Raw genomic sequence first — 12,027 nt, forward strand, 5'->3', positions numbered from 1 at the left:
TATTGTCTTGTTTGTTCAAATAAAATGTTCCAGATAAGACGAAGATTGAATTTAAGAAACTTATTAACCTCGTGTTCACAGGCTTGGACACATTTTAACAAATACGTGCGCTAATTGCCAATAATAACCTGATTAATTTCATCCAAATTTATACATTATTTTCTTATTTTCACAAAAAGGTAAATTACATAGGTTCGGTTTTGTTCCGGAGATCACAGGTATTATATCACAATTTAACAACACAATATCAAAAAGCAGAAATTAGGTTAGACTAATGCATAGTATAATTTCGGTTTTCTCTTTATAACCGAAAAGTCGATCAGCAATTGTTAATCCCATTGTCTAAAAAGAACGACCATTTTAAAAATATAATGGAGAAATTGAAAGCCATTGATTTTCTGGAAAACCACAACCTATATTATTATTAAGATTCTTTTTGTATAATGGTGTGTTAAAACCCACCGAACCGTTGTTAAAATCATTGTGATATAGATCTCGCTTGAGTCGCTGATAAAAGAATAAATATTTTGGCACACATGGCGTGTCATACGTATAATACTGTTATATTAAGCTCGTTCTAACTAACATTACGATGGGACAAGTCTAGCTAAACTAAACTTGATATTTCTACCTTCACCAATGTTCCTATTCGTGTGAATTCGCTTGACTCAGTCGACATCTTGTTCTTCACAACATTCCATATTATTGGTTCGTTTTCCCGCGATCATCCACTTTCTAGAATGGATTTCAGAAAAGATATGTTACGATACGCCACTCTTGTAATTCTAGCGGTCATATTCATCGCTGGACTTTCTGTAATTATTATCACAGCAGCAATAAAAGTAAGTAACGTAGGCAACAAAAGTTAAGTAGGCCCTGTGATATAATTGTTTTATTTCTAAGCTAGCAACCACAGGCCTATACATTTTCATATTGGTAGTATTTAGTAGGCCTACTTAAAAAAAATCTAAGTCTAGTAGTAGCTGAAGGCAATAATCTTATGTAGGTTAGTAATTAATAATGTTCAACAATCTTTCTTGTTCGGGTTTCTATTCTAACTTTGTAAATTAGGTTTTTTAGGCCTATGTTCTGCCCGATCAATGCCATTGTAGGCGACTTCGACTACGTTTGTATAAAGGCCATGGAATTTGCAATTCCTAGTTGTACAGTGCGGTAATAAACTGCTACATGAAAAATGAAAGTAAAACAGACGCTGAGGAATTTCCCGCATAGTCAACATACCGACGTTTTATCATATTACTGTACTATTATAATTCGGGTTATATATACATGGAGGAAAAATCCTCCATGTATACATGACAAATTATTAGGCCTAATAAACATTTTTGGTAGGCATATTATAAAAGAATCGATTAGTAGGCCCATGGAACTATATTGTACTTCCATGGTAGGCCTAATGTGTAACGCCGCTCATTTTATTTCATAATGCTTATTCTCCTCCACCGCTTTGACAAAAAGAAAGTTGCCAATATATTTTATAATAAACAATATATGAACTAATATTAAAAATTACTATTTTCACCTATTTTGTAAGTACGACGGGGAATGTATGGTTTTGGCTGATGTTGAGTGGAAGTCACCCGAAGGAAGTTCAGTGAACATTTACGTTCTTAATACTTCACCCGCAAGCTGCTCATTCATTATGGGGTACCAGGGCGTAGCTGTAGCTGTATGTTTCGTCTTTTTTATATATTTCATCTTGTTGCTGAGGAAAGTAATCGTATACCCACGGTAAATTTACTTTTGCTACCTTTTCCAGAAACTTGAAACTAGTAATATTAAGCTTTGATATGGGTGAGAATTATATGTCCGAAAAAAACCCCGTTTTTTTTAATCGCCGTATGTCATCAATTATTAGCTCTCCAATGAACAACTTGCTACTTTGACCAAGGCAATCTAACAACATGACTGGTCTGTAGCTCTGGAGATCAAAGGGTTTCATCTGTGGCTGCGACACGATCAGTTCCTCTAACAGCAGACACCGCGCCGCGGAGGATATGTAGACCTAGATACCGTAGTGTTGGTATATCGCAGCCAGACATAAGATCAAACGACTGTTCCTATATTCGAGCTCAGTGTCATGTTGTTAGATTGCCTTGCTTCTACCCAGGAGCGTATACAGCCCAAACCCCGACCTAGCCAGGATTGGAGTTTTTTACTTATTTTTATTGTCGAGGCTCAGTAAAGAAAGATAATTGTAGAAGAATTTGCAATATTAAATGCCGTCATATTGACCGTTATCGTTATACTTTGTGTCTTCAGGGTTTTGCCGTGGTTTGCAATACTTTGCATTATTGCGGCCTTGTTCTCGCTCATTTGTGCAACCGTTCTTCATATTGGTCTCCGTAAATTATGTAACGGATTTCTGGAACGATACGAAGGGTAAGTTTCTAAAGGAGTCACGATGTTTATCACATATCTTAACCTAAAAAGTATAATATCAAGTCTTAACGAAAATTATTATTTTTTAGTTATACATGTGAGGCGTTTGAATCTGACTATTACGATCGCAAAGGTTTCACCGGACTTTTCAAAGGCGCTCAGGTATCATAATTTTCAAAAATATAAGTGTTGAACCTTTTAATTTGCAAAATGCCGTATTTGTATTGTTAAATACACAATGCTATTGAACAAAAACCAATATAGTTGATTAGCTGATTATGTTTCGTTTCGTTTATTTTCCACTTATTTAAATGCATTTAAATGCAACATACGTGATAGCGTATAATTTATGAGTGGAAGGAGGTCACAGTAAGTTCATTGAATTTTAAGTCGTGATCCCCGTATCAGTATAAATAACAATGCTACGGAGTAGACTAAAATATATTTTTAAAAATGAGGCTGCATAAAAATCATTGAAATTAATTAAGACAGTAAAGTTTAGATTAACCAGGCAATTGTATGACAATATAATGATACAACTGATGATAACAACAAGAGTATATAATATGTAATATAGTTATAGTGAAGTTTAAATAACATAGTATAAAACTGACTCCAAATAATGAGAGGCAAGCCATGATTCAATGTTTTATCAGGAAAGTGTATCTGTATGAATGTCCTGATGATGATACAATAAAGATCGAAACGTTGAATCATGGCTTACCTCTCGTTATTTGGAGTCAGTTTTATACTACAGTACAAGCTATTTAACAAAGTACCGATAATTATTAAAAATATATTTTGTTTTTAATTTGTTGTATTTCTTTTTTTTAAATCTCATTTAGATTACGTCGTGGATATCGTGTGTTTCCTGGGCCGTAATGGCGATTATACTGTTTCTTCAAGTAAAGTATTCTGGATAAGACGACTTTAAAGGAATATTAAACTTCTTTTCGTCAAACATGGCCTCTTTGTCAGACTTCCTTGTGGCGTATTCACGAGGATAACCACCAAGTAGGCCTCCAAGTATAAAATGTAATACAACATCACATGTATAGTATCTCCTCTAGTAGGCACCACATTGATTCAAATGAGATGCTGTATTACCAAATATTCCTATGATACTGGGCAAATATTGTAGTATGTGTGGAGATGCAGCAATGAGAATCGGGTACCAATGTTTAGTGTAACTGACAAATGCCAATATTAGCCTAGTTCTTGCTAAAGCCTACCTATAAATCCATTCACATGCCTAGAAAACCCCTTAAGCCGCCCAGTGATATAATACTGAAAAATAATTCGTTTATAAATGATGAAGATGAGAATCTGTGAGAGTTGAAAAGGCCATCCAAACCCAATAATATTTTTATTTGCGTTTTTATATGCGTTTTGTGAAGCGGTTCTGTTCATAAACTGTTAAAACTTTGTGTTGATTGTGATTGGGTCGCATTGTAATCACTACGTTTAAATCACGTGGCATGACGTTTGGGACAGAGTAACTTTACTACTATTAACCACGAACTACACTACGTCTTATTTATCAGATACTATGATGCCTAAAGTGACATTTTCTGAAGATGTTAGTATTGTGAAAAACTCGACTTATAAGTTTTGGTTTGATAGATTATAATGAAACCTGTAGGCCTAGAGCGGGTGAAATCGCAGTACGTTTCCACAATAGAAATATTTTATATAGGCCTATTCCTCAGAAAATGTATTGTGAAATAGGAAATAAGCTTATTAAATGCAAGAGGATGATATTAATAATGGTTCCGTTAATTTATTTAAATTTCTGAGTTAGGAAAATTGCTAATTTGAACTTTTTTTAGGGCTATAAAATATTATTTATTAAGCGGATGTTGAAGATCTATAGTAAAGAAGACTAGCATTGTTGTAACAGTCCTCTACACACAAGTTGCCGTTGGTTCGGTAAAATTTAGGACCTTATATTCTAAATTTATTGTATTTTATATTATTTTATATTAAGAATTTTAAAAACCTGGTCGCCAAAAATATATGTCAAACCTGGTAATCGTTATAAATGATTAAACTCATGCATTTTGCTCTATTATTTGTGGAAATAAATATTATTATTCTTATTCTTTTATTGTCTAAAAATAGTCGTGTTTAAATTGAAATGTCTTGCCATTAAAACAAATTATAATAAATTACGATAATTAAATACATTTTTTTCGGGAGGCAGGATGTTTAGTAAATAATCAACCCAATTAACTCATTTAATCACATCGCGAGAAGCCATGGCTTTTCCTCTTTTTGTTGTTGTTCAGATTATGTTCTTCCATTTGGACCCAGTATCATGGTGGAAAATATACGTTTTAAATGACGAGGTTTTATAAATCGACAAAGGAGATCTGGCCTAATATTCATTATAAAAAGAAGACATTTTGGCACACATGCCATGTCATACCTATACTTCAGCTGAAAGGGATTTTTTGGAAATCGTCTATGTTATTACGAACAAAAAAACGGTGGTGCGTTCTAAAGAAATCATACTGATCAACATGGTATGACATGCTGTTAATATTGCAAGTTGAGGGCACTATAACAAAAGCCAAATTATCAATATTTATAATAGAGGTCATGGTTCACGCACATACAAAATTAATACACTACAAGAACGGAAGACATTGCATAACATTTAGGCCTAGACTAGAGGCCGCATAGGAACATTAAAGTGTAATCATGAGCGATCAAATAACAGAGTTTCTAAAGACGAATTATATCCCCATTACATCAGCTGCAGCTGTCGGTATGTTCTAATTTTATTGTATTAAATTTAGAGAGACTTGGACTTACTCAAATCATTATTTATGTTTCCATTCATGACAAAGAAACTACCACTACCATGTTTCTATATCTCTTTAACATACTCTTGCATCTAGTTTTTTTTAAGGCCTATAACTTAATAAGCCTTTATACTTGTAAGTAGGGCCTAGTTTAAATATGCTTTAAAAACGGTCTAATTGTTCGTTGCCAAACTATGTTAAGTTTGCTTTATACAGTACAGTATATAACTCAATTTTTGTAAATTAATAGTCTCTTCCATACAATTACAATACCGTGATATATATTCATTCATATTCTGTATTGATGTGTGAAAAATAAATAGTAGGCCTAAAATGGTTTACAAATCGAATATAAAACCTAAATAATTATAAACGTTAGGCCTAGTTATAAGTAGCCAACTATTCACTTTCCTTAAACTGGAGGTGTTGAGGGACAAACTCCCACCCCAAACATGCATTAATTAATTAATTTCTACAAAATTCTTTTAGGAATCGGTTTACTGCTGCTTAGGAGGTACTCTGCTGGTGGAAAGTGTTACAGTGATGCCAAATTAAACGGTAAGGTGGTGATAGTGACAGGAGCGAATACAGGCATAGGCAAGGAGACGGCGTTAGATCTAGCCAGACGAGGTAAGACGCGTAACAATGATATATAAGTGTTCACCCGAATTGTATTGTTTAATATACGTTTTAATGTCACAAAATGGTTAAGTTAAAGCAAAAAAATAGTCATATTGGCTGCCAGCCGAGTTGAATAACCGTTTAGGCCTATTTTGTTATGAATATGAATAAAAAAAATGTTTGTCTGTAGAAGTGATTAACTCTATTAAAATATAAAATTACCTATAATCACGTTTTTGAGGGACAATACATTTTTCAAAGGCAAAAAAGTAAATACACTACATTGTCTGGGTGATTTCATGCGGATGACACAGCAAATATACGAATTTCAAAGCATCAATTATAATATTACCAGGTCGTTTTATGTGAACAAAAACGAACCAACAGCATAGGCCTATCGTATTTATCATAGCGTTTCTGCTGATATTATTATGTGCAATGTACCAGCGCTGTGTCGAATTATCATATCTTACGGGGCGCCGGTCAGGACACTAGTAAAAACAGATTTTAGAAAAGAAGCACACAGGCAGTGTAAATTACTGAATTGTCGCACGCTTTTTAGCCTTTCAATGTTTTTTTAGTCCGGTAATATATCGTTATCCTGTACTGTCAATCCAATGATTTAATGTCTTTATATTATATTATTTCTAGGAGCAAAAGTAATTCTAGCATGTCGCAATTTGGAAAAGGGTGAAGATGCAGCGGAGGAGATAAGAAGGAAAACTGGTAGTCGCAATGTCGTGGTGAAGACGTTGGACCTAGCTTCACTAGCATCTATACGGGCATTTGCTGACTCGATAATTAAGAGTGAACCACACCTGGACATTCTTATTAACAACGCAGGTTTGTACTGGTCAGCATACTTAAGCCTACATCCAAACTGACCATTAGACGTGGCATAAAATATGAATATTTTAAAATTAAAAGTGGTAGATCTACTGTTACGTTATCATTACCGTACATGCGTTTATGACTTTGGATTTTGCAACGACCGACAACCTAAACAACGTTATGCTAATTCATTGTGCGCATGCGGGGACGTGCTCCCCACCTCGACATATTTTTGGTTGTTGCTATGTCCAAGCGACGACCGACGACGCATAAATTGACATAGCCTAAAAATAGCGCAAAATCTAAAATCCCCTACGCCACAAATTGAATAAGTTTAGATAATAAAATGTTCATGGAAACGTAATTTCGAGGGATATTTAAACTGTATATATGCCTATATTGCGAAACAACTCTACCCTTTCGACACTCAACATGGTTATTACTATTTATTATTATACACACATTTTATTTTCAGGGTTATTTTATTTCTTTTCTGATAGTCGCCGAGAAACATCAGATGGCTTTGAACAAGTTTTTGGTACAAATCACCTTGGACCATTCCTGCTAACAAACCTTTTACTGGACTTGCTGAAGAAGTCGGCACCAAGCCGAATTGTCAATGTTTCCTCTTCGGCTCACGCTGAGGCTAAAATTAACTTCGATGACATTAACTCTACGGAATCTTTTGAACCTGTAGCTGCGTATTGCCGAAGTAAGCTAGCAAATATTCTCTTTACAAAGGAACTTGCAGAAAGATTAAAAGGTAATTCACATACTAGATTAGTCTGATCTTGATGGCGTCTCGGAAAATCGACGGCAGATCACCTGACCACGCCAGAACGTTTGCGCAGGCCTAGTACTCATGTATAATTATTGTTGACCGTAGTCGAAATTGTCCAGTATCATAAACACGGAAAATATGTCATAAAACGCGGAAAATATGTCATGAAACGCGGAAAATATGTCATGAAACGCGTCATACAGTACCAGTAACAGTAACCAGCAGACTATTAAACCAATACATAGAGTGCTCATCAAACTTGTTTTAACGTATACTCATTTACAGGAACAGGTGTAACTTGCTACTCGCTTCATCCAGGCTTCGTAGCAACAGACGTCTTCCGTAGCATGCCACTGTTGCTTAAGCCATTGCTCAATGTGATGCTGCTTCTTATCTCCAAGAATTGTAAAGACGGTGCACAAACCACAATACACTGTGCTGTTGAAGAGAGTATAGCAAATGAGTCTGGATACTACTACTGGTAAGTTAGCATTAAGCTTTGCTACACTATCAAACAAGTTTGACAAGAAAAGTATGATGTTTGATAGTGTAGACGGGACTTAAATTTCGAATAAACATATCCATTGGGATCTTGCAAAATTACGTACTATATTCACTATTATTCAGAGGAGGTTGTGCTATTCCATCTTACAATATTGAGAGTGAAAATTCGGTCGTGAACATGCCATGATGAAGGCGCGAGTAAAGGCCAACTGAGACAGCGTCGTACGACGAGGGCAAACGAGTCGTCTCGTCGGGAGAAAATTAAACATTTAAAGTTCTCCCGCGACGACCTAACAACTACGCTCGACGGTATCGCAAGACGGCTTATCTCGTCGTGTATCAACCAGACAGCACCGATGAGTCAAGACGTTCGTCGGGCCTCGTCGTACAATGCTGTCTCAGTTGGCCTTAAGGCATCTGCTTATATAAGCAGAATAATAGTTCGAGTCTCCGTTTTGCTGACTTCTTTGACTCGCATGTTTTTACGATAAACTTTACATTTAAATACGTTTTTATTAAAACAATAAGGTAATTTCATAATGTGAATTTTCTTTTTATTTAGTGATTGTAAACAGAAGAAACCATCCCAAGCAGCGCAGGATATGGTTTCCGCCAGGAAACTATGGGAAGTCAGTGCTGAGATGGTTAAGTTAGATATTAAACAAGATTAAAGTGTTTCAGTTGCAGTACAACATAGATATTACTGTTTCTGTTGGTATGGAAGGCAAAACAAAACAACAAACAATCTTTTCAATCAATTACATGGTTTGGATGCCTTTACCGCTCAGTATTTTTAGAATAATGCATTATATTATAATAGAGTACTGTTTTGCTCCCCATACCAATTAAAATGAGTATAATATAATTTGTAAATTTATTCATTACACTGTTTGAACTTGTGTACATAAATAATACATAATGTAGTTAGTGTAGCCGGCCCCGTTTTTATATGAATATTAACTTTTAAAATGACTTTTAAACAAAGTATTATATATTTGCAATAACTTAAATGATGGTATCTCCACTTGTGAATAGTGGTTTCAACAAAACTTCACTGATGGTAATTTGGTGAATTTGCTATTTAGATATTATAGTTAAGAATAGACCTCTAATAAAATATCACACATTATATAATATATAATAACGTATTGCGAAATGGAAGGTTTTGCACTTTCAAGAACAGGTTGCCTCGTTGAAGACATATTTTAAATAAATACAAAATACTGAATTTGGCCTAACTTTACTTTGAACTTTGTTCTAAAAGAAGGCAAACATGAATAGAAGTAAAGTAAACAGATAAGATATTGGTAATGCAGACATGCAACCGAAAGCGGCAGTGTTGAAGTCCGATTCTAGAGCTGCAGACATTGTATGTTGCTTTTTGGGACATTTTTTATATCACAACTGCAAGTTTTTTAAATATGGATTTTGATAAAGTGGTGGAACTCTTAAAAACGAACTATGTTCCACTTGTATCAATAGCCGCTGTTGGTATGTGCTCTTTTATTTTACATTATATGTTACTTTTATATTCTTTATTTTATATTTAGCATCTTTTAGGCTCTAGATTTCCGATAGGATTCAAAATCGAACATAATTTGTTTAGCCTAAATATACGATGGGATATCTCGGAGATTAGACGAACGGGTTTTCCGTTATTATTATTTTTATTACAAATAATAGTGCTAGATTGAAAAAACGATAATATAACTGTGTATGCACCACCACACACCGTAGCTAGAGCCAGTGGAGAAGTAGCCTTCAAAAATGGCGTTTGCTCCTAAATGGAGGAAGAGAAGAAGAAGCTTAGGACAATGCCATTTGTGTTATCTCCTCGAGTTTTTAATAAACTAGTTATTTTTGTATTACTGTAGGAATCGGTTTTATGATGCTTAGGAGGTACTCTGCTGGTGGAAAATGTTACAGTGATGCCAAATTAAACGGTAAGGTGGTGATAGTGACAGGAGCGAATACAGGCATAGGCAAGGAGACAGCGTTAGATCTAGCCAGACGAGGTAAGGAACTCACTTTTTTACACCGTCCAAAACGGCAAGCACACGGCTAAACCTAAAACCAATTGTATGCAGTGCTTCCTATTTACAAGTCTCGTATGAGGTTTTGGAGTGGCACTATATTGGCGTGTCAGAAAATACTGAAGAAATTGATGATGCTATTCAGATTTGAACCAATGACCCTGGGATTTGTAAGCAAGCATATCGACGACCACCAATCCACAGTTCCACTATTACTTTCAAGCATCAGTTGAGCAAATCCGACAGAGGACCGAATTGTAATTACCTAATACCTGTATTAGCTTGAGAGGATCATTATCTTGTTTTCTATGGGCGGCTATTGGGGCCATAATAGTCAAATTATAAAACAAAGAACAATGCCAAAAATGTCGCATACATTCAAACTACAAAAGATTCAGTATAGTAGGCCTAACTGTTAAAATAAATTTCACTACATTACATCAAGATCAACATTACTTATCAATGTGTATTATTTCTAGGAGCAAAGGTAATTCTAGCATGTCGTAATTTGGCAAAAGGTGAGGATGCAGCGCAGGAAATAAGAACGAAAACTGGTAATCAGAATGTTGTTTTCAAACTGTTGGACCTAGCTTCACTAGCATCTATACGGGCATTTGCTGACTCGATCATTAAGAGCGAACAGCATCTGGACATTCTTATTAACAACGCAGGTGTGTAACAAAACTAGCAACATACTTACAAACCGATAAGTTAATAGCAAACAATTTTTATTACGATAAAGACATTTTTTATAATTATTTTAAAATTATAATTTCTTACAGGGTTGTTTGTGAGCGATCGGTGTGAAACATCGGATGGTTTTGAGTTAACTTTTGGCACAAATCACCTTGGACCATTCCTGCTAACAAACCTTTTACTGGACTTGATGAAGAAGTCGGCACCAAGCCGAATTGTCAATGTTTCGTCAACAGCTCATGCAGGCGCCAAAATCAACTTTGATGACGTCAACGCTACTAAATGTTTTAGTACTCGTGTTGCATATGGCCAGAGCAAGCTAGCTAATGTCTTGTTTACAAAGGAACTTGCAAGGAGATTAAAAGGTAATAAATATAGGCCTACCATAATTGCTTATATTATGTGTTCTCCTCGTCCATTTTCAGCCAGTTTAAAGGGTGGTTCCCACTAGAACGCAACGCAATGACGTATCGACGCAAAGTGCTGTATTGCGTAATAATCACGAGTGGAAACCGACGACGCAATAGTGCTAAAATCGCAAGTTTGAGTTCACGCATCGTCGTCAGTTCCCACTTGTGATTACGCAATACAGCACTTTGCGTCGATCATACGTCGCTGCGTTGCGTTCTAGTGGGAAACACGCTTGATTATGAGGCATGCAATTGACTGCACATACAGATGTTGTTGGTTGTTTGTTTCATAGTTTTAATCAAATCCAAGTACTCTAAAAATGATGTGTTCTTCTTTTTTTTTAGGAACTGGTGTAACTTGCTATTCTCTCCATCCTGGATTTGTGTCGAGCGACGTTTTCCGTGACTTGCCAATATGGGCACGGCCAATTCTCTACGTATTTCTAATTCTTATCTCAAAGAATTGTAAAGACGGTGCGCAGACCTCAATACACTGTGCTGTTGAAGAGAGCCTAGCAAATGAGTCTGGAAATTACTACAGGTAAGGTGACAGTTTGCGAGCTCCGCCGATGTTCACTTAGCTAGGCCACGCCTGAAAGTTCGAGAAAGACCACTTCGACTATACAAATGATAATGAATAATATTGCTATTTGAATTGAAATGTTTTCTATCTTTAGTGATTGTAAACAGAAGAGGCCCTCTGCTGAAGCTCTGAACGTTGAGGATGCCAAAAGACTGTGGAAAGTCAGTGCTGATCTCGTTAAATTGGATACAAAGAAAGATTAGAAGAAATGGGGGAGATAAAGCAATATGTTTAGAATAAATATGATATCAGTCGTGTACATCATTCATAGGAATAAATATTCGACATCATGGTATAAATTAAATTAATAAACACCATTCCAAAATGAAGCAACTTTTTCAAACAATAAATGTATTAA

General features: G+C 35.5%; 4 protein-coding genes across 5 annotated transcripts in view; all 4 read left to right on the forward strand.

Moving 5' to 3' along the window:
- Positions 1 to 12,027, forward strand: part of LOC144852037 (eukaryotic translation initiation factor 3 subunit K-like) — a 56,668-nt gene that overhangs the window by 12,964 nt on the left and 31,677 nt on the right. The window lies entirely within an intron of this gene.
- On the forward strand, positions 579 to 4,476 carry LOC144852798 (uncharacterized). Its single transcript, XM_078710777.1, has 5 exons — positions 579 to 842; positions 1,556 to 1,752; positions 2,284 to 2,403; positions 2,493 to 2,565; positions 3,249 to 4,476. Exons 1-5 carry the CDS (start codon positions 741 to 743, stop codon positions 3,324 to 3,326), a joined length of 570 nt encoding a protein of 189 aa, XP_078566903.1. The 5' UTR covers positions 579 to 740; the 3' UTR covers positions 3,327 to 4,476.
- LOC144852795 (retinol dehydrogenase 12-like) lies at positions 5,033 to 9,180 on the forward strand. Of its 2 annotated transcripts, XM_078710774.1 has the most exons (6): positions 5,033 to 5,173; positions 5,700 to 5,840; positions 6,483 to 6,674; positions 7,138 to 7,425; positions 7,729 to 7,924; positions 8,510 to 9,180. In XM_078710774.1, exons 1-6 carry the CDS (start codon positions 5,107 to 5,109, stop codon positions 8,616 to 8,618), a joined length of 993 nt encoding a protein of 330 aa, XP_078566900.1. In that variant the 5' UTR covers positions 5,033 to 5,106; the 3' UTR covers positions 8,619 to 9,180. The 2 variants fall into 2 exon arrangements, with proteins under 2 accessions (XP_078566900.1, XP_078566901.1); XM_078710775.1 differs by lacking the exon at positions 6,483 to 6,674.
- Positions 9,343 to 12,021, forward strand: LOC144852797 (retinol dehydrogenase 12-like). The gene is made up of 6 exons (XM_078710776.1): positions 9,343 to 9,438; positions 9,822 to 9,962; positions 10,460 to 10,651; positions 10,763 to 11,041; positions 11,432 to 11,627; positions 11,764 to 12,021. The coding sequence occupies exons 1-6, from the start codon at positions 9,369 to 9,371 to the stop codon at positions 11,870 to 11,872; spliced, it is 987 nt and encodes a 328-aa protein (XP_078566902.1). The 5' UTR covers positions 9,343 to 9,368; the 3' UTR covers positions 11,873 to 12,021.

The sequence above is a fragment of the Antedon bifida genome, chromosome 9 (assembly GCF_963402885.1).
Source record: "Antedon bifida chromosome 9, ecAntBifi1.1, whole genome shotgun sequence".
In the NCBI taxonomy this organism is placed as follows: domain Eukaryota; kingdom Metazoa; phylum Echinodermata; class Crinoidea; order Comatulida; family Antedonidae; genus Antedon; species Antedon bifida.